Below are 27,782 nucleotides of genomic sequence, written 5' to 3'. Positions count from 1 at the left end.
GGTCTTCTGTCCTATCATTTGTCTCATGACTGTCTATCCAACCAAGGGAAAGGTGCATAGCCAATAGAACTGTCCTCCTAAATCTTCAAAACATGAGCCAAACGATGCAAAACTAGAAAAACTGGTAAGAATTCAGTCATTCCAGATCGTCAAATGGAAGATATTCTATTCTAATCAAATAGTTATTCTTGATTTCTCTACTCCTTTTCCAAGGCTGGCTCTTTAGGTTTTCCATCCACATTCTTCAAATTTAAATTCCTTCTTTGGATTAAATGATTAGTTTCTCTTGTTGGTTACAAATAACCCTGACTGATTGCCTCTTGGACATGACTGAGAGCCTTAAGACCCATATTTAATAGAGTTCTGCACCATTTCAAAATGCTCCAAGGAGCGCATCTTCCCAATAAATGCTTGTTAGTAAACAGTAGGCACTCAGAAATGTTTGTAAACTCAAAGGGGAATAAACAAACTGAAACTGTTCAGGTAGATGGAACAGAAAATCTACAAGACTCCCAAATTCTCTCTTTTTGTACTTAGTAACCAGTCTGAGTGGGCCTTAGAGAGCACTTTGGGAACAGGGATTATTAACTTTGTAAAAAATAGATGGATGACTTAATAGGCCTCAATATGACTAAATTGCCCAAGCTGCTTCTAAGATCTATGACTCACTGCAAATAAGAAACTCAGTTTGAGAGCACTTCCATAATCTCCCAACAGAGAACTATGATGCATTTGTGCAAGTACACTAAAAATAAACGGAATGGAACTGAAATCATATGCTACCTTGCCAGAATAATATGTTTTAAAAATACTTTTTTAAATAACAAGTTTCTAATTGTAACTTAATATATTTTTTCTTAATTATAATTCTAGGCTACAGGATTGGCTTTATTTATATTTTCAACCAATACTCGACATATGTAGGGTTTAAGGATCTATGATAAAATGATAGGTAGATAAGTAAAGTGATTTTTTTGTTTTGTTTTGTTTTTGTTTTTGTTTTTTGAGATGGAGTTTCACTCTTGTTGCCCAGGCTGGAGTGCAGTGGCGCGATCTTGGCACACCACAACCTCCGCCTCCTGAGTTCAAGGGATTCTCCTGCCTCAGTCTCCCAAGTAGCTGGGATTACAGGCATGCACCACCACGCTCAGCTACTTTTGTATTCTTATTAAAGACAGGGTTTCTCCATGTTGGTTAGGCTGGTCTCGAACTCCCGACCTCAGGTGATCCACCTGCCTTGGCCTCCCAAAGTGCTGGGATTACAGGTGTGAGCCACCATACCTGTCCAAGTGATGTATTTTTAAGGTGAGGGAAGATACTTGAGATATTAAGTCACAATGTGGGCTGAATTAGCCCACGTTGATAAAACACCATAAGGATATATCTTAATAACATTTATTTAATTGTATTATAGTAATATCAACACAGGATATCAATTAAAGGAAAGGAAAGACTGAATCTACACTGCCTGCATTTGACTTTAACCGAATACTCAATTCTGGGCACTGCATTTTCAAAGAGATAGCAATGAAACAAGAATATTTCTAAGAGCAGAGAAGGTGCAATGGTAAAGAAGTTGAATGTCATGTCATTCAAAGAAGCATTGAACACACTAGGAAATGTTTCACCTGGAAAATAGCTAGGGATGAGTTTTTTAAATAACTGAAGGATTGTCATATGAAAGAAGAGTAAGATTTATGCCATATAACTTCAAAGTGCTAACTTGTATCTGGTGAGTAGAACAGATTTTGACAAACAACATATAATCATTTATTAAGAACCTACTAGGGATAATGCATGATGTTAGGAGTGACAGAAGATGCAAAGATGAATTGAGGAGAGTTCCAGCCTTCTGGGAGAGCTATGAGACCATAGAAACAGATGGACTTTGATAAGGCTTCTAAGTTCTGTGGAAGCGTGGGGAAGTAGGGGAACAATTCTGACTATAAGATCTAGAAAGCTTCTTGGAGGAAGCAGAATTTAAGTTACATTTTGAGGAATGAGAGGGGTTAGCAGACATTTATTAGGGGAAGGGATATTCCAAGATGAAAGAGGAGCTTGAGCAATGGCAAAGAAATGGAAGAGTAAAAGCCTACTTGAGAAATAGTAAAAGGGCTGTGGATGGCTGAAGCTGAATAATATGGATAATGACAGTGTAAAGTGAGATAAGCCTGGAAAAGTAGGGAGAGGGTAACTTGGAGAGGGCTTGAAAAGCTGGGCTCACAAGGCTGCATTTCCTTCTGGATAGCCCATAATAATTTTAAGAATAGGAGGACTGATACTAATTATCTTCTCTGAAGGAGAACCTTGGTGTTGTCTGGAAAATTAAATAAGAGAGAACCACTGAAGACAATTGTCCAACATCTAAAACCTTCCACTGGACTCTCCAGAATTCTCTGAACATCACCAATCTCTTCTCAGATTGCCCCATTCACCTTCTTGCTCTAAGGAAAACCTGGATCTTCCCAGAGGTCACGCTTCCCTGTGGCTCTTTCACTTAGAACTGTTTTTCTCCAACAGCCCTGGCACCAACGCATCTGAAGGAGGATTTCTTGAGTCTCAAATCCACCTTCAGACATTCTTCTTCCCTCTTGCCTAAACACCTTCAGCCTTGAATCTCAGGTTGTTACATTACATCATCTTCTACCCTTTATCTCTGTACTCTCCTGCTACCTGCCAGATCACATTCCCTTATTTCTCAATAAAGTTAACGACTGGCCTATCATTCTTCCCAAAACTACTCAATTCTTAACTCAATCCTTTTCACATCCTGGTCTCTCAGTCCCTAGGAATTTTTTCATTCAGTGATCTTGCCCTCTAACCTTTATAGTTCCTTATTTTGTACCTTGGCCTAAGCCGTGTCATTACCAGTAACAGCATTTTGTGTTGATATTACTATAATAAAATTAAATAAATGTTATTAAGATATGTGCCACCATGTTAGTGCCACACATTCCATTCTCTCATCACCTCTCTTATCCTTCCAGATCCTCCTTCTATTACCCTAATCCCCACACTTTTTTGAACCCTCTGGAAACTTCAACCAATTGATCCTACCAACTTTTCATTGTACTTCATTCCCTTGATATCTTGTACTCTCTTTACCAAATCACAAAATGAATCACTATCATCACTCCCTTCCATGCACCTTCAATTCCCTTTCTCTCTTTCCTACTTCCTTTCCACACTCCTGTTCAAATACAACTCACCACCAACTCTATGTCTTTACTCATGCAGCTATACAAAATTAAAAGCTACACAATGATGATAACTAGTCCTACTTTAGTTTCATGACAATGAATCTCAAATCCTCTTTAATGTAAGTTGGCAAACATATTTTCCCTCTCCATATCTTTCTTTCTCTCTCTCTTTCTCCCTGTGGCTCCATGCTCATTCTCAGAGATGACCTTGCTTCTCACATTAAAGATAAAGCTGACAACATACGAAAAGAACTTATTAGACCCTCAGCATACCTGCCAATATCTACATACTCCTCCTTCCCACCAGTTATCACAGATAAACTATCCATGGTCCTGTTGTGCATAGCTCTCAACCTCTTACTGATGCCCACATCACAAATTTTCCCCTCTCTCGAACACCATACATTATCTGCTGGATAGCTGCTATTTTTAAAAGAAACTCTTGACCTTACTTCTCCTCCAGCTGCTGCCCTATTTCTTCACTACACTTCATAGCAAAACTGCTCAAAAAAGTTGCCTATATTCAGAGCATCTAATTTATATCTTCTCATCTCCCCTAAATCCACTTCAATCAAGGTTTCATCCCCACCACTCCATTAAAACGGCTCTTAACAAAATTACCATTGACCTCCACTTTACTAAAATCAATGACTAATTCTCAGTCCTCATCTTATTTGACTTTCAACAACATTTAACCTAGAAAACCATTATTCTCTTCTTGATAAACTTTTGTAATTTCTGAGATGTGGCACTTCTGGGTTTTCTCCATCTTTGCTGGTGGTTCTTTCTTGGCCTTCTTTACTGGTGGTTCATGTCCTCTTTGACCCTTTATTATTGGAGTGTCCCAGATCTCAGCCCTTGATGCTCTCCCTTCTACATTTATATTTCTTCCCTTGGTCATCTCTTTCAATCTCATGTCTTTAAATAGCACTTATATGTCAACAACTATTAGTTTTATATCTCTTTCACAGACCAATCATCTTTCAAACTCCAGACAGGGAGGTCAAACTACCACCCACAATATCTTGCCAGCTCTCAATATCAAACTTCTGAGCTCAGCCCCACCTTTGCACTCAAACTCACCAAATTTGCTTCTCTTGCAGCCTTCTCCATCTCAGCTGATTTTACTCAGGCCAAAAAAACTTTTCAGTCATCCTTTGCTCTTCTTTCTCTCTTACCCTACATCCAATCCATCAGGATTTAAAATATATCCAGCTTTAAAATATATCCAGACTCTAAATTCTCACCAGCACTTCTGCCTTTCCTAGTCAGAGCTACCATCATTTCTCCACTGGATCATTCTGGAGGCCTCCTATCTGATCTTTCTCCTTTTATCCTCTCCTATAATCTACTCTCCCCATAGTCTATATTACATCCTATTAAAATATAAATCAAATTATGGAATTCTTCTGCTCAAAACCCTGTAAGAGCTTTCTTTCACATACGGCTCAAAGTCCCTACAATGGTCTATAAGGTCCTGCCCGATCTAGTCCCTACGACCTCACTGAGATGATTCCCCACCTCACTCACTCCACTTCAAGTTTAGGAGCCTCCATACTGTTCTTCAAACCGCCAGACTCACCCTTACCCTACAAGCTGTCCACTAACTGTCCCTCTGCTGGAATGAAGTTGCTTAGACATCCACATGGCTGTCTCAGAAACTTCTAGTCAGTGATTACACATCTTCATGACTCAGCCTACCCTGATCACCATGTTTAATATTGCAACATGCTACCCTCTTCCCCTACTTTTTCTTTTATCCATAATACTTATCCTTTCCCTAAACACTATATATTATGTATGGCTTATATATAACTATAATATAGACTACACAGTTGGTCGATTTAATATATTTATTTATTATCTCTTGCAGCTGCTATGTGAACTCCCCAAGGACATAGACACACAAAGCTATGTGTCTGCTTTGTTTACTGATGTAAATCAGGTACTTGTTGAAAGAAAGGCAGGCAGAAAAATTCAGAAGCTATTGTAGTAGTCTAAAACACAGTTAATGAAGGTTTTGTTCAGCCCTACCCTACAAATATTTCTTGGGAGTACAAAGATAAATAATCCAGAATCCCTGCCCTTACAGATCTTTCAGTGGACAGATAGACAAGTAATTTTGACATGTTCAAAGATAACAGGGCAAAACCAGGGCATCCTGGGAAGAAAGAACAGCAGGAGCAAAGGTTGGGAGGCATGAAACAGCATCACATATTTAGAGAAGTGAAAGCACATTGATATAATCAGATGTGATGGTCTATTTGATGAGCCAACTTGGCCAGGCTACAGTCTCCAGTTATTCAATGAACACTAATCTAGTGTTGCTGTGAAGGTGTTTTGTAGATGCAATTAAAGTTCATAGTCAGTTGACTTTATGTAAAGGAGATTCTCCTTGATAATCCAGGTCAGTTGAAAAGCCTTAAAAGCAGAGCTGAAGCTTTTAAGAGCTGTGCCCAAGAGTTCCAGCCTGCCCTTGCAGATAGCCTGACTCATGAATTCAGACTTGCCTAGCCATCTCCCACAATGAAAGCCAATTCTTTGTAATTAATCTCTAGTACATACTATCTACTGGTTTTGCTTTTCTGATTGAACCCTGATTGACATACTATAGTAATAAAGCTTAAGGAAGATGAGGGCAAAAAATGAAGGGTGAAGAGCAGTAGGGGCCAGATCACAAAAGGCATTTGTTTTTAACATGCTAAGAGGTTTGAACTGGACCCTGTAATCAACAGAACAAGCACAGTAACTGATCAGGAGTAGAGATGAATCATTCTGGATTTGGTACATCCTGGGAAAGGAGACAAGAGGAGGAGAGAGATGCTGGAGTGGGAGAAACCAGGAAAGTTACATGTGAGAGAAATAAGAGGAGAACCCTAAGATTGTCATGGAAGCCAAGGGAACAGTGTTTGGGGAACAAGTGGGTTGTCCACCTTGGTCTGGTGCCTCAGGAAAGTCTGGCAAGCATATACTACATTGTGATAAAAGGAGGTCACTGAGGGCCTCAAAAGCAGCCAGGATGGAATGCAGAAGCTAGAAACCAGATTGTGTTGGTTGCTCTCGATACAATAGAGCAATCAAAAGTAAATTATAATTTCAGAAGTTTGGCTTGGAAGGGAGGAGGGCAAAGGGGCAGAAGAGGGAAAAGGATACAGTGTCAAATGATCAGAATGGTAGAAGATTGAGCCTTTTCACAGACTGAGGGTAAACAGCTAGCAGCGTGGAGGGGTGAAAGAGACAAAAACAAGAGGACACATTTTCCTGACTAAAGGTCATGGGTGAAGGCTTGGTCAAAGACAGTAGGAGGCCCCTCATCTTCTGAAAACCAGAGGAAAGTGGGGAAGGATGTGTAAAGAGCAATACATTTGAAGAGAGGATAAGGGACTTCCAGTAATTCATGCCCAATGGCCCTGGTGTTTCTTGGTGGGTTAGGAAACAAGGTTACATGTTTCCTAACATGCTGCTATGTGATGGGGTGACACGAGAAGATGGGGTGACACGAGTAGAGATGGAGGCTTGGCTTCAGTAGGACATTACAGAGAGGAATCAGGATTGGGTGAGAGTTGTTCTAAATGACTTATGAATTCTCTCGCAATTGATGTTTCTATAAAGTCATTTTGCAGGAACATTGCCTTGGTCACTGATATTTCCTTGAACCTAAAACAATGCCTAGCATGTAGCTGGCACTCAATAAATATTTGTTCAATCAATGAATGAATACACAAATGAGCTTTTCCCCCAAATGAGCACATAAAATGTTTTTACTTCCTTTAATGTAGAATCATTTTAATATTTTAAAGAGATCACAGATGCTTCCCAGAAGACTTAAAACAATATAATGACTCCAGTCTTCTCTCATGATCTCAGGAGGATGTGGACAAGCCAACACAGATAACCTAGGTTTCAAAGTGTGGGTGTTTTTTGGCTTGATTTTTTTCCTGAGCAATCTTAGGACAAATTATCAGGAAAACAGCCAAATATCTATTTTGTTTTATTATATAATGAGCTTTCCTGAACTGAGAAAGAGTTTAAGCACTCTGAGTTTCATTTAGATTCTATCACTGTGCACATAGCCTCAACCTTCTCTGATCCATCAAGCTCTCTCCCCTCTTATTTGTCTTGGTGATATTTACCACTGACTGAGGCGAAGAGAAGGGGAAATAAAACAAGACTCCTAACAAAAGCAAGCTTAGCTGAAAGTATGGCATAATTACATAATAAAAATATAAGGCAGGCTGTGGTCAGGTTGCTGCTGAAATGGGTCCCCGTTGAACTTCCCCATGCATCACCTGGGTGGAAGACTTTGATTTTTCCATTAGTGATTCCAGAAGAGCTCGCCTCCATTTTTATTGACCTTCTGCCTGGTGGGAGTGAGGAATGCCTGACCACAGGCAGGCGACGACGTGACGCTGGGTGGCTTGCCACACTTCGCCGTTGATGGATTTGCAAACGCTTTTCAGCCCCATGAATAGATAAACTTAAACCTGGAATGAGAAATGGCACCATTAGACTTCAGAATGGCTAAAAGGCTGTTACGTTCTTGTATGAAGTCCAGAGAACAGAAGCAATCATGTTTCAAATTCTTAAGGTATGCATCACTCAAAAGTAGACATCCTTAGTTGCCAAGACGAGACTGTTACGAATCAGGATCCAATCAGTCAAATCTGAAGATTCTTATAAAAGCTCTTTCCAAAATGCTGGGAATATACGCACATATTTGGCATGCTATTGTCAAAGCAATAGGGCTTAAGAACTACTGTTGGGGTATCTGGAATTTCAACAAAAATCAAGAACTTTCTCCACAAGATTCACAAGTCGTTGGCTGAACTCACATTTATACTCTTGATAACCTTAGAATTATATGCATCTTGAGAACTACTGTATTCAGAAATATTTCAAACATACCAAAAGCAAAACAAATAGTATAATGAACTCCATGTCCTCATCAACCAGTGTCAACAAATATCAAGGCTTTTCTAATCCTTTTTCATCGATTCCACTCCCTTTGTTGTTGGTTTGCTTTTTAGATACTGGAGTATTTAAAGCAAATTCCAGACATCATGTCAATCTCCTCAAAAGTATTGATTACATCAGCTTACATAGATTACATCATTAATATGGACTCCATCTACTGATGCATATCAACTATATAAAGAAATACTGAGTTCAATGTGTATTGTTTTAAAACACTCATTGATCACCATTGGAGGTTCCTAAGATACCAACTCATTACTCAGAAAATTAATAAAGGGAATAAAGCAAGCATTTATCCTGCCTTTCCTTTACTAGGCATTTTTTATTAGTTGATGAGGGAAAGTTCTTCACTACAGAAGAATTCTTGCTAAGAAATACCAATAAAAAAGAGAATTAAAAATTATTTTAGAGCTACAATAAGAAGTCTACTAAAAATCCAGAAACAAGGAAAATAACAACTCTGCTAAGAGGTAAACTGCAAAATCGACAGTCATAGGTCATGTCAAAGGTAAGAAAGGTCACCTTAAATTTTCCCAGGGGAAAAAGAGGATATGACCTGGGCCAATTTGTAAACTCTAGCAAATCTTAAGGAAGGATGACTCAAATCAGATTAGGGCTTGGTCAGCCAGGAAATCATTAAAACAAACAGTGTAATAAACATAGGCAGCGCTCATCTAAGAAACAGGCTAAGCTCAAGAATTCTAGTTGCACCACCAGACAGTCCTGACATACATGATTTTACTTTCCTTTATCCATTTAACTGCCCTCGTTCCAACAGTACTCACCAGATAACCTACGGATTAGGATTTGGCTTCCAGTACAGGAAGAGAGTTTTCACACTAGTGTTCCTGTCTACCTGGCAGCCAGGGTTCTCAGTGTGAGCTAACAGATGGAAATCCTGGGCTTTCATACATCTACCTCCACATGAATTGCTTGGTATGAGTCTGTCCCCAAGATGTTGTTTCTAAGCCCACAGTGCTGTGAGCCTAAGCCTTGGTCTCAGGAGATTCACCTAGGTTAGGACTATCACGCTGGGTGGCCCCTTGGGAGATAGGCTGGCAAGCTGCCCCCGGGCAATGCATGCCCTACTCTGATGCTCAGGTGCCTAGGCAAGTATGAGCCTTCTACTCCCAGAGGTCTCTCTCCATAAGTAAGACAGACACCACAGCATCAACCATATGCATCATCCACATCATGGTGGAGTGGTTTTCTTCCACTCCACCATTCTCTGTGCCACTGGTGCATGTTCCCCATTTCCACGGAGGTACAAACTGAACCATCTGTAGACCCATCAAGACTCCAGAAGAATGCAAACAGACTTGTGGGTGACAGATGAAGGGAAGGGGAGAGATTTTAAGTCAACATCAGATGACACATGCACTCTCAGTCTGCAAATATGAAATAGACTGCTCTCCTGAAAACATTTCTTCTTTTCCTTTTTGCAGAGGCTTATTGGGCTGAGGAGAACAGGATTCTGACTCAGCACAGCACTTTTAGCTTTTATATAACTTTTCTGAAGGAAGCACAAAATGACGTAAATGAGAATAGAAATTATATCATGGAAATAAATGGCATAGGTACTTGAAATTGTTTTTTTTAATATAAGAATGTAGATCATAGCAAAAAAATGTTAAAAATAAAAAATAATTCAAGAATATTACCAGGAGAAGATAGATATGAGGAAAATGGGTATGTTACATGGAAATTTGGAAGGAATCTTTAATGCCTGAGAAAAATCCACGTTCTTCCTCTAGGAATTAAAGGTCCTCAAAGTACAGATAAAGGGTCTAGCCTAAAAGAGCTCTCCTCACACAAGGGCTAAGTCAATGAGAGAAAGAGAGATTTGTAAATAAATAGCTAGTATGCAAGATAGAAAATATACTCCAGGCATTTGAAAATGTTAACATTTATAGAACATTCTGAAGTCACATCTTTAGAAATGAATTGTCAGTCAATAAATTACATTATCCAATTTGTTCTTAGTCTAAAAAAATTGTTGACACTATCTATTAAATGTCAGGCACTACACTAGATATTGATCATTATCCCATTAATGTATCATCACAACCATAAGAGACTGAGAATTGGTATCTACATTTTACAAATGGGAAATCTGAGGCTCGAGAAGTTACCTGACCAAGGTCACGCAACAAAGTGAATAACTGATATTTTAACCTTGTCTTTTTCCACTATACCATGCAGTCTAATGGATTCAATACCAATATAAACACTCATTGTTTTAAGCCTGCAGTGGTTCTGAACAGTAACTCAACAGAAATCTATCCTGGGTGGGGGATAGATTGGAAGCACAGAATGTTGGGAGTCCTTTGGCCTAAGCTCTTAAGGAATCGTTTCTCCCCTCTCTCATGCTTGACCCATGGCATCATCCAGGCTGAAATGTCCTCCTGATTCTTGATCAGCTGTCAAAAACCTTAGTAAGAACTATCTAGAGCTGTACCTTCCCCTTGACACACTTCAGTTCCTCTGACCCACTACAGTCTCTAATCTTGCAATTAGCTCTTATCATGTAATGCTCTTGAACTCTCATTCATCTGCGAGTACATGGATGGTCCATTTCTCAAACGTTCAAGAGTCTCTAATGACAAAGGTCACATTGTGCAGTCTTCTGATTCCTTCATCATATCTGAACAAAGTACCTTCCATAGGGCAGGTGTGGAGTGATGATCCTCCTTCAGTCCCCTTTCCCTCTGCACTTTGCACGCTACATGGTGCAGACACCATGGACATAGACATGGTACAGTGGCAAAAGTCAGTCAAGGAAATAACACTGAGCACGCTTACCTGTGCAGCAAATTTTTCATTTAGTGCTTCCTGTTTTATTGTATCCTCACCATCTTTCCTAGGCTCCCTGAGGCCAGAAACTTAGCTGCCTTCCTCAGCCTCATCAGATAGCTTCCTCTCCAACTCAGCTGAGAAGATGGGGCCCAGGTGATGTAAAGTTTCTCATCTTCCTCCTTTCCACCTCAAATAATCATTACAAAAATACTTTTTCCTGTTGAGACACATCATCTACCTTACTTGATAAAAGACCCAAAGTCAGAACTTGGGAAACACACACCTTGGGGGATAAGGTGAGGTTAGTACAAAGTAGTGGCTAAAAGGTGGATGCTGTAGCCAGAATTCTCGGCTCAAATCTTGGCCACGCCATTTGCTACCTATGTTACTTAATGCATTTATTTAAACTTTTCCCTCAGTTTTTTCACCTGTAAAATGGGGTAACAACAAGTCACACCTCATAGGGTTTTGTGAGAATTGAGTTTATATCTGCAGAGTGCTTATGGCAATGTCCAGCATAATGGGTGCTCAGTACAAGTTAGCTGCCATCATTAGCTTCTATCATATCAATGATTCTCCTCAATCTTCGTTTTTACCCATTAGGCTCTAGGCTCTAGCGTTTACACTATTGCCTCTGCTCATCTGTTTTTAAACTCTTGCTTTGGCTTTCGTTTTCATGACACTTAAGCTTCTTGCTACCTCTCCTTACCTTTTTAAACTCTTTCTGTTCCTGTTCCCAAAGGTGGGATTAGTTCCCAAGACCCAATTTAACAAATTACCACAACCAGGATGGGTTCAAACAGGATTTTATCATCTCAGTTCTGGAGGCCAGGTGTCTCACACCACAGTGTCACCAGGGCTCTGTGCCACTGCTGTATGTTCCCTGTTTCCACAGAAGTGCAAGCTGAACATCTGTACGCCCATTAAGACTCCAGAAAGGCAGACAGAAGCTGTGGGGAGAATCCATTCCTTGCCTCCTTCAGCTTCTCATCGGCGCCAGCATTCCTTGGTGTTCCTCACCTTGTGACAACATCACTCCAATCTCTATCTCTGTTATTATATCACCTTCTCAGTGTTTGTGTCTAATCTCCCTCTGCCTCTCTCTTATAAGGATGCTGGTTGTGACATTTAGAGACCACCTGGATAACTGAGGATAATCTCCCTATCTCAAGATCCCTAACTAAATCACATATGCAAAGACTCTTTTCAAATAAGGTAACACTTGCAGGTCCTGGGAATTAGAATGTGGACAGATATTTGGGAGCCATTATCAGCCCACCATAGTGGGCATTTTCCAAAGTTTTGATTTTGGCCTTTTCTTCTCTCCATCCTGTCCATCCTTGGGGATCTTATGCACTCCATATCTCCATCTGTAATCTCTGTGTGATCAGCTCCCCAAGTCATGCCTCCCACTGTACTCTGTCTCCTAAACATCAAGCCTACATTTCCTGCTTGGTCTGAGTTTTCTCTCCAAACACTTGATGACTACATGAGAACACAATGACTAATATTTTAATAAATAAAAATCAAAGGCCGGGCACAGTAGCTCATGCCTGTAATCCCAGCACTTTGTGAGGCCAGGAAGGGCGGATCACCTAAGGTCAGCAGTTCGAGACCAGCCTGGCCAACAGGGTGAAACCCCATCTCTATTAAAAATACAAAAATTAGCTGGGCATGGTGGCAGGTGCCTGTAAGCTCAGCTACTCGGGAGGCTAAGACAGGAGAATCGCTTGAACCCAGGAGGCGGAGGTTTCAGTGAGCTGAGATCTCACCACTGCACTCTAGCCTGGGCAGCAAAGAGCAAAACTCCATCTCAAAAAGAAAAGAAAAGAAAAAGAAAAAAATCAAAGCTCATATTTTCTTTAAGGCTCTCAAATATTTTCTTTACTTCTCAAAAATCTTGCCTAAAAAGTGAAAATTTTTCTGAAAAACATAAAATTCTTAGGTGTTCTTTCTCTCTGGCCCACTTCCAAGGTATACTATTTCTGGCTTTACTGCACAGTTAGCAGTGTGCATGTGTAAAAATGATTTGCTTTCATCCAAATGTCATTTCTGTGATTCAGAAGGACTCTATGCCACAGGAACATTTGTTGTTCTGTCAATGTTTTACAACTCGCAGCAATGCTGTCTACGTGTTGCATTACTCTTCCTGTCATTTCTTAGGTAAATTACTTTTCAAAACACTGAAAAACTATGTTTTGAATGTCACCACCACACACAAAACATAAGACTCATCTATTCTTAATTTAAAAAATAAATAAATAAATAAACCTTGTAGAAGGGACTATTTACTTCTAGTTTCCTCTTTAACTACAAAGTGGAGGGTAAATCCAGTGCTTCAACTTCCTGGAACAATGACCAGAAGGAAGGTAGGAACTCTCTTGGTTACTCTCAGGTCTGAATTTACTTTTCCAAACTTTCTGGAGCCTTTCTAATATCCTCTCGTATGTGGCTCAAAGGACACTTGACAAAATGTTTGTAAAACAGACTGATACCCTCTCGCATCCGAGGGAGGAAAAAGCTCAAACACATAGGAATACATGCAGAAGAGGAAGCACCTCATGTGTCATTAGCTTAGGTGTGTTCCCATGAGTGGGGCAGAATTTGTGCTATCTTAGTTAAGTGAGCTCCAGTGGACCCATAGAAAACAGGTTCGGAGGAGCATTGAGCATCAGAATTGGTGGGTAACTGAAAGTAGGTGCATTTCTGAGAGTGGTATGAGCTCTAACCCATGTAGGACCCCCTTGCCCGACCCAGAGACCTGAAGATAGGGTGTTGCTTAGTCTCAGTAGGGCTGATGACAGAATTTGCTACTGTCCAACCATCCTCCACCACACCAGGTCCTTGGCCCTGTCGTGCCTCCTTTTATTTCTCTTCTCACTTTGTGTCAGGCTATTTGACAGATTAGCATCAGCATGTCACAAAAATCTGGCAGTACCAACACATCAAAGCCAGGAAAAACTTTCTGCCAAGATGCTTTCATTTGTAATTCTGTTATAATTATGTCTAAAGCCACGTTAACTGAGCGTTTAAGCACACTGAAAAGAAACCAAAATGCTAAGGACTAGATATAATATTTTCTAGATCTAACCTTTGGCTCAGCATCTATATGAAGAATTTATAGATCAGAAAGGGTAAGAGCCTGTAAGAATGTTTGACCAGCATTACTTAAATTCAAATAAAGTGCTGCAGTTAGATTATTGGTGCTTTCTCTCCTTCAAAACCTCCTCTAGATTCTTTTTTTTTTTTTTTTTGAGACAGAGTCTCGCTTTGTCGCCCAGGCTGGAGTGCAGTGGCCGGATCTCAGCTCACTGCAAGCTCTGCCTCCCGGGTTTACGCCATTCTCCCGCCTCAGCCTCCCGAGTAGCTGGGACTACAGGCGCCCGCCACCTTGCCCGGCTAGTTTTTTGTATTTTTTTAGTAGAGACGGGGTTTCACCGTGTTAGCCAGGATGGTCTCGATCTCCTGACCTCGTGATCCGCCCGTCTCGGCCTCCCAAAGTGCTGGGATTACAGGCTTGAGCCACCGCGCCCGGCCTCCTCTAGATTCTTTACAGACTTTTTGTAACTTACTTTCTTTCCTGTTGCTGAGGCTGAGTGAGAGTCTCCCTTTTATTCCCCCTGCGACCGAATTCTATTAGGACTTCATTTCAGGAAACCACAGTGGCAGAGTAGATTGTTGCCCCTGATTCGTAATTCACACCTTCCCTCTGTCATGTGACTTGTTAGTACTTCCCAATAGAGAGGGAAGGTGTGTTCTCTGCTCTATTGGTTTTGGACTTGGCCATTATGACTTGCTTTAGCCAAGGGGATATTAGCAAACAGATGAAAGCAGAAATGTGCTTGTGTGGTTTAGGCTTGGTCTCTTTTGCTTCTGCTATTATCATAAAAAGCACATGTCCCAACTAGCCATGGGTCTCAGAAGGAGACACAAGAGCAAATTCAAACCTGATCTGCAACCTGGACCAAGCCTCACTCAAACTAGCCAATATCAGGCAAACAACAGCTGCCTGAAAAAAACCCTGAACAAAAAGACAAATGTTTCTAGGTATGAACCACTGAGATTTGGGGTTGTTGGTTCATAGAAAAGACTTGATGAACACAGCTCCAATAATGGTCTCCATAAGGTGAAAAGGAAATAGTGCTGGTGCTTACAGTTTGGTCCTAAGTAGTGAGTTCATGAAAAAAAAAAAAAAAAAAAAAATCCTCTTTCTTGCCTGAAATGCTCTCTTTCATAGCCCTAATCCAATATATTCTTCTAAGATCAGCTCATTCATCACCCTTCTGAAGAAATCCCATTATTCCCAGCCTCCAACTCTACCAAGCATCCCCAGAACCCTCAGTTCACATGCCCCTCCTCTGCACTCTGTTAGCATCTGCTACATATCTACACCAAGACCTACCCACCGGTACTGTAACTGTCTGCATATCTGTCCCATGAACGCGGGGCCAGGACTGTGCCTTATTTCATGCCTATCACAATGCCTAACTCACAGTAGACACTAATGTAAATAGTTCCAGAAAGAAACGGAGGGTGCCGGGGATGGCAGGGAGCCAGCAGGGCAGGCACCAAACAAAGTACAGTTGGCCCTCCAGATGGGACCTGCAGATAAGCAGGTCCCATGTATGTGGACTAAACCAACCTCGGATAGAAAATACTCAGAAAAAAAAAATACAATTAAAACAACAATAAAGGAAAATAAATATTAAAATATAGTATAACAACTATTTACATAACATTTACATTGTACTGGGTATTATAAGTAATCTAGAGATTATTTAAAGTATATGGAAGGATGCACATAGGTAATATGTAAATACTTTGCCATTTCATATAAGGGACTTGAGCATTTTGGTATCTGGGGAAGGGAGGGAGGTGGTTATCCAGGAACTAATCTTTCTAGGGATACCTAGGGAAGACTACAGGTAACTAAACTCAAATATTCTCGAATGCCAGACTTCTGTTATGTTGATTTTGTCTGGAGGGTGTTCAGTCCCTGGGAGATAAGCTGAGACCTTGGAAGAGGGGATGAGTAAGGGGAAGTGGTCAGTGAAGACAACCTTGAATAGCTTAGCCTTCCCACTCTCCTTTCCTCACCCCCACAAGCCCATCTACAGTGAAAATAACCTGAGATTTTTTAAAATTCATAAACAGTGATTTAAAACTCTTTAAATGTAGTATATAGCCAAAGGAGATGAAAGTAATATGTCCAAGAGATACCAGTACTCCAATGGTCACTACAACTTTAGACACAATAGCCAAAATACAGCCATAATATGGAATGTAAGTATCTATCAATGGAAAAATTGACAAAATGTGTGGTGGATATATTCAAAGACATTCTATTCACCCTTGAAAAGAAAAACAAGGGGCCGGGCGCCATGGCTCATGCCTGTAATCCCAGCACTTTGGGAGGCCGAAGCAGGCGGATCACGAGGTCGGGAGATCGAGACCATCCAGGCTAACACGGTGAAACCCTGTCTCTACTAAAAATACAAAAAATTAGCCAGGCGTGGTGGTGGGCACCTGTAGTCCCAGCTACTTGGGAGGCTGAGGCAGGAGAATAGCGTGAACCCAGGAGGCAGAGCTTGCAGTGAGCCAAGATCGTGCCACTGCACTCCAGCCTGGGCGACAGAGCAAGAGTCCGTCTCAAAAAACAAAAAAAAAAAAAAAAAAAAGGAAAGAAAAACAAGGAAAATCCTGTCATTTGCAACAATATGGATGAACCTGGAGGACATTATGCTAAGTAAAATAAGCCAGGCACAGGAAGACAAACTCCCCATGATCTCAGTTAATTGTGGAATTTTGAACTCGTAAGTAGCAGAGAGTAGAATGGTGGTTACCAAAAGCTGGGGGGTGGAGCTCAGTTGTGGAGATGTTGGTCAAAGGATACAGAATTTCATTTAGACAGGATAAATAAGTTCTGGGTATCTATTATACAAAATAGTGGGTATACTTAATAGCAATGTATTGTATTCTTAAAAATCACTAACAGAGTAATTTTAAGCATTCTCACCATAAAAATTGATAAGTATGTGATATAACATATGTATTAATTGGCTTGATTTAGCTATTCCACAATGCATACACATTTCAAAACTTTATTATATGTGATAAAGATACACAATTTTTATTTGTTAATTGAAAATAAGTACATAAATAAAATATTAAAATAAAAATAAATCTTAAAAAATAATGTAGATGTCATTGGGTAATTAATTGCAAATTAAAACAACAGTGAGATACCACTGCACACCTGTTAGAATAGTGAAAATCAAAAACACTGATAACATCAAATGCTGGCAAGAACACAGTGCGACAGGAACCTTCATTCACTGCTGGTGGAAATACAAAATGGTGCGGCCACTTTGGAAGAGAGTTTGGCAGTTTCTTACAAAACTCAACATACTCTCGCCATACAATCCAGCAATCATGCTCCTTGGTATTTACCCAAGTGAGATGAAAACTTATGTTCCCACAGAAACCTGCGCAGGAATGTTTACAGCAGTTTTATTCATAATTGCCAAAACTTGGAAACAACCAAGATGTCCCTCAGTAGGGAAATTGACAAATAAACTGTGGTACATTCAGACAATGCAATATTATTAGCATTAAAACAAAACGAACTGTCAAGCCATAAAAAGACATGTGGGAACCTTAAGTGTCCATTCACTGACCTTAAATGTTCAAGAACCATTACTAAGTGAAAGAAGCCAGTCTGAAAAGGCTACATAGTACATAATTCCAACTATATGGCATTCTAGAAAAGGCAAAACTATGGGGACAGTAAAAAGATCAGCGGTTGCCATGAGGAAAGAAGAAAGGAGGGAGAAACAGGCAGAGCACAAGGCATTTTCAGGGCAATAAAACTACTCTGTTTAATGCTATAATGGTGCACACACATTGTGATAAATTTGTCAAAACCCACAGAATGTAGAACACCAAGAGTGAATGCTAATACACACTATGGACTCTGGGTGATGATGTGTCAATGTAGGTTCATCAATTGTAATAATTGTACCACTCTGGTGTTGGAAGGTGATAATGGAGGAGGCTATGCACGTGTAGGGGCAGAAGATACATAAGAAATGTCTGTATTTTGCAGTCAATTTTGCTGTGAACCTAAAACTGCTCTAAAAAATAGAGGCTATTTAAAAAAAGATACTATTCACTGCTGGTAAAAACATAAGAAAACAGGGGCTCTCAGACATGGCTATCTCACCATTTGCAATCAGATCATTAGATAAAACTAAAACTTTCATACCTATATAAGAAGGTTTCTCTCACAAGTATTTAATATATTTCAAATTGCTATTTGAAATATATTATTTCTTACTACTAGTAAGAAATAATAACTAGTAGTTATTTCTTACTACTTAAAAATAGCATTATCTCTTTGGACCCAATAATTCCACTTCTAGGAAGTTATCTCAAGAAAATAAGACATATTAAGAGTTACGTAAGAAAATGTTCCACTCAAACTTTTTTATAACATAGAGAAGCAATAGAGAGATTGACTTTTGTGTTGAATGGATATTGGTGCATATTCTGGGTCTATCTTGTAGTAGCTGTGGAACTTCTGATGAGTTATGATTGAGTTACTATGTGAGCTTCAATTTCCTCTTTTACAAAATGGGAGTTCAAATTCATATTTCAAATATTCATAATAAGGGCTAAAAAAGTATGTGTTCACACAGTATGGTGCCTGACATACTCAATAAATAGTACTCAGTATCATAATTATAATTAATACGGACATAACTATAATAATTATTATCATTATAGCAATATTAGAAACTAGAAAAATAACTGTTAATAGCACAATAGTTAAATATATTATGGTCCACTGATATGTCAGAATGCTATCTAGCAAACATGTTGGTGAAAAATGGATTTTATAATGCGAAAAATTCATTTATTCTTCAAATTCATGTATTCTTCCATTTACTTATTCAGTCAGTCCTTATTGATTGTCTTTGTCATGTGAGCACTGAATTTATGAGGATACAGAACATTAAGTGTTAAGGTTGACAGGGATGAACTTCCAAGGTATTCATTTCTCCTAGCCTGGGCCTCCTTTTCCTCATTTGTAAACTGAAAGGCTGGAGATGGTCCCTGTGCTGGTGATGTTTTATGGGCCTCCACCTGCTTCAGATCCATTCTCCACCTGTTTTGTGTTCTGGGAAGGTGACTCCTTCATCACCTGGGCTCCCTCACGGGCCTCCAGTTGGCCTCAGCCAATGGAGGCACAAGAAGGAGCTAACGGTTGGGAGGAAAGAGAGGCTGAGTTACTTCTTCCCTGCTCCCTTCCTGTGTTAATACTTGTGAGGACCCTAGCCATTTGGAAAGCCCTCTGCAACGTATACCTCTATTGGGTAGCCCCTTTCCCATGGCTCCTGCTCTTGAGTGGCTCCAATATTGCCCTTGCCTCTTGAGGCATGTTTTATAAAGGCTCCTCACCCTTGCTAGACCCTGGGTGCTTCACCATCTCTTGTTAATTTCCATAACCCAGCCATTCCTTTGTAACATAAGAAGTTTCTTTATTAAAATCTGTTTGTTGGGATTCTGATTCCTAACTGAACCCTCACTGCGAGTGTCTTGGAAATCCACCCCTTTCCATTTTAACACTTAATGGTTCTACATCCTATAAATCAACTGGAACATACTGAAAACTTCCTTGTAAGGTTCTCAAATACATCACATTTGCTACCGTTTACCTTTATTTCTCGAGATTTTCTCATTTTGTGTCAATTTGGGTCATCTTTTTCTCCCTCCCTGCTCTGAATGCCAATCTAAATCCTGAATTTCTCACTTTGTCTCACCCTGTGATACTTAAAATTTATCTTAATCCTTTACATTCTCACTCAGGGAAATACTTAGGGAGCAGATATTGATTTCCTGTCACCTCACAAAAGTTTAAGGGTTTTCCTTGCGTTCTGTAGACTTAGGCACAATGTAGCCCACCCTTGACCTCCCACAGCTAGACATAAACTATATCATCACAACAGGAAATTCTCGCAAGAGACATTTAAGGATGCGAACTAGAGAGAAGTAGGCAATTCTAAGTTTATGGTTTAAAAGTAATACCTTGGGAAAAATGTTCTTTCTGAGATCTTCAATTATTTATTGATTTATTCATTTAATAAATATTTGTCAAGAGCTTTCTCTGTGCCAAACACTGAGGATTCAGAAATTAAAAAACAGAGTCCTTGCACTCATGAGCTCACTGTCTGACAGGCATTTCCCAGTACTAAAGCAGCAAAGGCAAGGACAGCTAATTCACTTCGCAGGAGGACATGACATCAGTACTTCCTGGGTTTTAGAGAGAGACAAAAAACAAAGAAACCCAAGGTCATTTAGTTTCTCCTTTAGGAGCAAGAGAGGCATCTCTGGTTTTCCCAAAACAAATTTAACTATTTGGCATTTTTCATAAGAGAATAGCATGGTCAAATGTTATCACACCCTAGGTAGTCAACAAAAACAGCTGAGTAGGAACTAGGTATCTACTTCACATGGTGAAACCCATGCATCATGAAAAAGTATACTCTGCAATCCTATATTTCAGTGGACCACTTATTAAATGAGATCACCAAGTGAGCTGCCTAAATGGCTTAGGAATATTATTTCTTAAGATCCTTGGACCCAATTTTGCAGCTTATCTTGGCAGTCAAAAAAGTGCTTCTCGAAGTGAAACATGAAATGGTTTACTACCAGAAACATCAAATGATAAGCACTAAACCCCTAAAGGGAACACTGCTTTATATAAGATTTTGGTCACTTAGCCAAGTGAGCAAAATGTAGTTTAAAAAAAATTTTTACAGAGTAATCCATTGCTCCCAACAACTATGGAGACCTACCCCTGCTAGGCCCAAGGACAGAAACGAGGATGATAAAGGCAGAATCTATGTCTACAAGAAGAGATCGTTCTTGCCAGGAAAAAAGTTGTGCAGAAGTGAGTCTAACAGAAGGAGATGTCAAAGATGCACTAGGTAGACTATGTAATCTCCAAAAGGGGAAAGGGGTCCACACATTTTTTTCTGTAAAGAGCCAGAGCATAATTTATTTTGGGCTTTGTGGGCCATATGGTCTCTGTTGCAGCTACTCAACTCTGCTATTGCAGACCCAAAAGCAGCCATAGACAATACATAAATGAACGAGTGTGACTGAGTTCTAATAAAACTTATAAAACTAAGCAATGGGCTGCATTTGGCCTGTGGGTTGTAGTTTGCTGACCTCTGACTTACAGGGTTTGGGGAAAGGCTACCAGGGAAGGCTTCACAAAGAGAGTGGAGGGTACTGTCACTAAGCCTCACTGCTGGGTAAATTTCTCATAGGTCGAGATGGAGGAGAAGAGCATGCCCCCAGTGGTGAAGGTTCAGGTATGAAAGAACAAAGCTCATTCATGAAAGGAAAAGATGCCCTGTTTCAAGCATGTTTAAGATGCGTGAACAGTAACTGGCGTGAACAGTTGAGACTGAAAGCAACAATCTTGACAACATACTTTTGTACGGAATTTTTAAATTTTTAGGGAATTCCGGAAGAAAACTCACTTATATGCTACCCTGGATGTAGTCTCCAGGCTAAGACAGCGCAGAATCACTTAAGATGTGGGAGCAAGGTGGAAGGGAGGGGTGAGTCCAGTGGTGGGGGTTGCATAATCAGAGGAAAGGTTTAAGAATACCATTCTACTTCAACTAGGGCAACAAATCAGGGTAACAGCCATAGAAACCTGGATCAGAGCAGTGGAAGTGGGGACACAAATAGATTAAAAGATTGTTTGAAAGTAGATTCTTTAGTATTTGATAACTTTTTTGATGTTTGGTAGTAAATGAGAGGGAAAGAATAAAAATTGACTTTGGATCTAAAGACAGTAATAGAAATAAGAACATAGATGCAATATTTCGGTAGGCAAGATGTTAAGTTCAGCTTTGTGGCTCCCCTGGGACATCCAAACAAAAATATTCACCTAGTACTGTCAGAAATAAAAGTATAGAGCTTGGAAATGCGTCCAGCTGGAGTTCTTCGCCTAGGGATGAATGCTAAAGCTTTGAGAGATGGTGTAACTTCTGAAGAAGAGACAAGAAATCACAGATAAAATCTTGAGGGAATTTCTACCAGCAACCAAAAGGAGAGTAACCAAATTCACAGCAACAATGGTTAGCATGTACGGATGGTTTACTATATCTCAGGCATTGTTCTAAGAGTGATGAATATATTAATTCACGGAATCACTATATCAATCATATGTAGTCCAGGCACATTCTTTATCCTCCTTTTACAGATGAGAAAACTGAGTTACAGAGATAGTGAATAACTTAACAAGGGTCACATTTATGAGGCACAGCCTAGCTTTGAACCCAGGCAGCCTGGCCAGCAATACTGCTCTCAGCAGGAGAAGGCAGTCCACTGGACTGCATGCTAAAGGAAGGTGAGAGAAATTGAGAACCGAGAAGAACGAGGTTTAAAGTGGACTGAGACAGAAATGGGTGTCAGGACACAAGAAGCTGAAAAATAAAAAGATGGACTAGTAAACAGAGAAAGTGCTAACAGTGAATCCAATATACTGAATTTTGGTTGTGTGGTAGACAGAGTAATGACTCTGCTAAAATGTCCAACTCTTCATCTCTGGAACCTGTGAATATGTCACCTTACATGGGACTAACAAGAACTTTGCAGATTTGATTAAGGACTTTGAAATGGAGATATCCATTTGGATATCCTGGGATATCCAAAAGGAAGGGGGGCAATCTAATCACATGAGATCTCAAAAGCAGAGAACCTTTGGTGATTTGGATCAGAGAGACGTTATGTTGCTGGCTTCAAACATGAAAGACGGACCATGAGTCTAGGGATGTGGCAGCTCTAGAACCTGGAAAAGGCACCGAGGCTCGGCGTGGGGGCTCACGCCTGTAATCCCAGTACTTTGGGAGGCCAAGGCCGGCAGATCACCTGAGGTCAGGAGTTCAAGACCAGCCTGGCCAACATGGTGAAACCCCATCCCTACTAAAAATACTAAAATTAGCTGGGCATGGTTGTGTGTGCCTGTAATCCCAGCTACTTGGGAGGCTGAGGTGAGAGAATCGCTTGAACACAGGCGGCAGAGATTACAGTGAGCCGAGATCGTGCCACTGCACTCCAGCCTGGGCAACAGAGAGAGATTCCATCCCAAAAAACAAAGGCCATAAAACAGATTTTCCCCCAGAGTTTCCAGAAAGACAGAAGGAACACAGCCCAGCTAGCACCTTGATTTTGGCCCAGTGAGACTTGCACCAGTCATCTAACTTACAGAAATATAAGATAAATTGATGACATTTTAAGGCACTGTTTGGTAATTTGTTACAGAGGCAATAAAAAACTAATACAGGTCCCCACCTCTCCTTAATCTAATCAATATTCTCAAAAATGCCCCTGGTCCCTCAGCTTAACCCAGGTCACAGCTACTGACAGGCCTTCCCCAGAGTCAGCACAGCCTCCAAGGCAGTGGTCATAGGGGGCCCTGTGGAGGAGGGAGACTGTGAAGCTGGCCCTGTCTGAATTTCCTTAATCGATATTTAATTTCCTTAACTGACCATAAGACAAATGTTAATTTAGAGAAGTCTAAAAATTTATCAAAACTCCAGAATGCAAGCCACTAATTATTTACCGACTACAGTTCTATGCTAATAATGGTGCAATTAGATCTTTAGCCATACAATGTGCCTCTATAAACAGCTGGTTTAACAAATGTTTGAAAAACAGAAACAACATGACCTTAAATTGCATGAACTTTGAAATGTAACTTTTTAATCAAATTTACAATGATTAATTCATAGAACCCACATACGTTATTTATGCGATTTCAGTTATAAAGTTTATCTTGACTAATTTCAGCACTGACTTAATTACATTTCTGATACGGTTAATAATTAATGAAAATCCCTCTAGAGGACAACTGTTGTATTTTAAGGGCCATTTGAAATGCCTTAAAATATTTAAAAATTGTGTTCCATTTTCCCTATTTAAAATAATTTACCCTGTACTTATTTAGCAAAAGGATTTGAGATAGCTCAAAACAAGGCACATATCTACATTTTCATTCTGTATGATCTTTTTTAAAAGTTGTTTTGTCAACATTGCTTCCTACCGCTGAAAGTCTGTCCTTAAAGTCAAATTTCAATACATTGAGTCAAGCAGCAGATAGCAATGTGAATAGTGTAAGCCTACACTATCACATTTTGCCGGTGCCTAATTTAGTAAATGTGGAACAGCAAGATCAGGTCTCATTAAAAATGAGGAGGGAAGGAGAAAATAAACATGTCATTACTATTGTTTTTATTTACCTACAAGAGGCCACTGATCCCAAAATTCATGGGCATTAAATACTTTATCAGTAGGCTATCTGTCTCTCAGACTAGAGGTCAGTAAGCAATGGCTCCTGGGCCATCTGCGCCACCATCTGTTTTTGTAAATAAAGTTTTATTGAAACACAGATACATTGGTTTACTATCATCTATGGCTGCTTTTGCACTATAACAGAGTTAAATAGTCATGACAGGGACCTTATGGCCCTTAAGGCTGAAAATATTTACTGATGTTTACAGAAGTTCTCCTACCTCACTCTTAGATCAGTAGGTGCTAAGGTATTTGGAAAACATTGCTCAGATATTGGAGCTACTGAAGTAAATTCTCTCTCAAATGTTTTACAGACTGTATTTGTTGTGTGAAATTTTAGACCTTTACTAGCCTGAAATTCAAAGACTTTTGTACTTATGTCCTCTTGCTTTATTTTGCAAGACATGGCAAAATACCTGTGTAGCAGCTTGGCTTTTCCATAAATGAATGTAGCAGTTAGGCACACAACAGGAATCAGCAAAAAGCATAAACAGAGCTCCAGCCGGGTGCGGTGGCTCACACCTGTAATCCCAGCAATTTGGGAGGCCAAGACGGACAGATTACCTGAGGTCAGGAGTTCAAGACCAGACTGGTCAACATGGAGAAACCTCGTCTCTACTAAAAAATACAAAAATTAGCCAGGTGTGGTGGTGGGCGCCTGTAATCCCAGCTACTCAGGAGGCTGAGGAAGGGAGAACTGCTTGAACACAGGAGGCAGAGGTTGCAGACAGCCAAGATCATGCCACTGCACTCCGACAGAGAGAGACTCCGACTCAAAAACAAACAAAACAAAACAAAAACAAAACAAAACAAAAAACAGAGTTCCAGAAGATTGCCAAAGGCTCACATCATCTAGCGGGTAGGGCTATAATCATCTTACATCATTCATGGAGACAAAACTGAACTGGATATAGGGTAATAATAGCTCATACTGAGATATCATGGTTAAAAACATGGACTCAGGAGCCAGACTGCAAGAGTTCAAGTCCTGCCTCCACTACTACCAACTATGTGTTTTTAATTAACCTCTAGAGGTCTCAGTTTTCTTATCTACAAAATAGAGATGATGATATCATCTACCTCATAGGATAGAACAAATTTGGGCCTATAGCAAAGACCATAAAAGATGCTGATTATTCACAATTATATATTAACAGTGTTATTATTGAGAAACGTTAATGGTTCAGAGTGTAGGCTCTGAAATTGGCCTATGTAGCTCGACAAGTATTCTGGTTCTATCCCGTTCAAGTTGTGTGACTTGGGACAAGTAAGTAACTTGATCTAATTATGGGATTAATAGTAACATTTACCCCACATGGTTGGTCTGAAGATTCTATGAGTTAATACATTTAGTAATGCCTAGCACACAGTATCAGTAAGTAACTCAATAAACATTAGATATTTTTAATATTATCAGTATTGGTATTATTATCATTAATATTTTCGTTATTGTGCATCAGGCCTGATGCTCCACACTATGAGGTCAGTATGCCTATCAATACCACTTTAAGAATAAAGCAATTTAGGCACAGGGGAGTTAAGTAACTGGTTCCATGCATTGAATTCTTAAGTGATGGAACTGAAATCTGAGCCTTTCTAAAGGCAGGATTAGGAGACCTTTGGGCCTGCATCATAAGAGAAGCAAATTTCTTCAAGGAAAACAGGCTGATTAAGAAACAGTGTTATGTATTAAATAACAGTTTCCATGACAACTGCTTTTCTCTCTTTTACACAATTGTGTTTGATTATAAAAACTCTACAAGTAGAGAATGTTAAGAGTTAGGAGAAAGCTCACTGATCATCTACTCCAACACCCTCATTTTCCAGATGAGGAAACTGAGGTTGAGAACAGTACAATGATTGGCTCAAGATCACACAACAATTTCAGCAGCAGAGTAAAAACTAAACTCAGATCTGGCCTCAACCAGATACCATCACAGTCCATGGCGAAGGCTTAATATAAAAACTTAAATGAAAATCCTGTTACATTATGGTTTATTTGTTATCAAATAGTGGAGAATTTGAGAAGCAAATGCTTGGAGCATATTCTATAAATAAACTCTGAAGGACAGGCATCTATGTTCACAAAATCTGGCCCCTCCTAAGAGTACACTAGACAAAAACATGCATTGTTGTGGGGATATAAAGAGGGGGATTTTAGTGCCAATGGTCCATGCATAAATATCTTCAAAGATCAGACAGACTAAATACCCTTGTAGCGCAAAGACCTGGCTAAAAGTTACATTCGCCATATAGACATCTTTTACTGAGGTCTTGCATATGGGCAACAACAGTGAGGACCTAGTGGCAGTGACCTTAACTTGCCCTCCTCACGTAATCAAATCATCAGGAAGACACATGATCAAGCCATTAAAAAACATATGAAAGGCAGAAGTAGTGATTCATGCTGCTGTTTAGATTTAAAGTGAGAATAAAGTTCTAATGCTTGTGATTTTATTATTTTATAAATTAACTTTGCAGCATTGCAACACTATATTCTCTGCATTGTAATATAATATAGTGATCAAGAACACATTCTGGAGCCAGATCCTCTGAGTTAAAGTCTGGACTTGCTCTGCGACCTTGAATGAGGCACCTCTATGCTTCAATTTCCTCATCTGTCAAATGAGGATAAAGACAATATCTACCTTATAAGTTATTATGAAGATTAAATGAATCACATGCTTAGAAAGGCACATGTCTCTAACAAACACTCAATAAATATTAGCCATTGCTATTACTATCACTGCTATTACTGAGACATGACCTGTAGAATTTAACTTCAGCCTTCTGGAAAAGCTCAGATACCAGTCAGTATTTCCTATTTTGAGATGTTCTTCAAACTCTGACCTCTAATAACCTCCCAGAATAATCCCTGTTTCTCAATTCTGTCCGTACCTCCTTCCCCTATGTTACCCACATCTTCCTATAGCCATGCTAAACTACCACTACAATGTGTACTGTGCTGTAACACAGTTCCAAGAACATGTGTGTGCCATCCTCTCTAACTGGAGTGTGTTCTAATGCCCTCAAAGCCTGGTCCACTTTAACAAATTCCATTCTTCCTTCAATAGCTCAACCCTCATCATCCTGGAGTGCCTTCCCCAACTCCCCAGCAGATGAGATTCTCCTCCCTGTGAACTTCAGTGAAATTTTACATACTTCTATTATAACCCATGTCCCATTACTTTGTAATTGCCTATGTCTAAGAGGTATTTCTAACTTGACATGGCCAGAGCAAACTGTTAAGTTATCTCCAACCCCCAACCCACAAAATGACCTCTACCTCAGTGTTCTGATTTCAATAAATGGCATCCTTTATCCTCCCAGTTGCTCATGCCCTATGATGGGAGGAGCTGCTCTGAAATGCCTTTGAAGCATTTTCCCCATTGTCTTAGCTATTAACATTCAGCGCCTTTTCCCTTATGCAAATTTCTGCAG

At 39.8% G+C, this 27,782-nt stretch overlaps 1 protein-coding gene across 3 annotated transcripts in view; it reads right to left on the bottom strand.

The window, feature by feature from the left end:
• Positions 1 to 27,782, bottom strand: part of ANO4 (anoctamin 4) — a 325,664-nt gene that overhangs the window by 218,701 nt on the left and 79,181 nt on the right. For 2 of the 3 annotated variants that reach the window (XM_030939837.1, XM_030939838.1), the window contains exon 2: positions 7,490 to 7,684. In XM_030939837.1, coding sequence (XP_030795697.1) covers positions 7,490 to 7,544 — 55 coding nt within the window. In that variant the 5' untranslated portion in view covers positions 7,545 to 7,684. Of the gene's footprint in view, positions 1 to 7,489; positions 7,685 to 27,782 lie in introns of those variants that run through there. The other variant, XM_010357207.2, reaches the window with a different exon arrangement.

The sequence above is a fragment of the Rhinopithecus roxellana genome, chromosome 10 (genome assembly GCF_007565055.1).
Source record: "Rhinopithecus roxellana isolate Shanxi Qingling chromosome 10, ASM756505v1, whole genome shotgun sequence".
In the NCBI taxonomy this organism is placed as follows: Eukaryota; Metazoa; Chordata; class Mammalia; order Primates; family Cercopithecidae; genus Rhinopithecus; species Rhinopithecus roxellana.
This window is presented reverse-complemented; position numbering and strand designations above follow the sequence as displayed.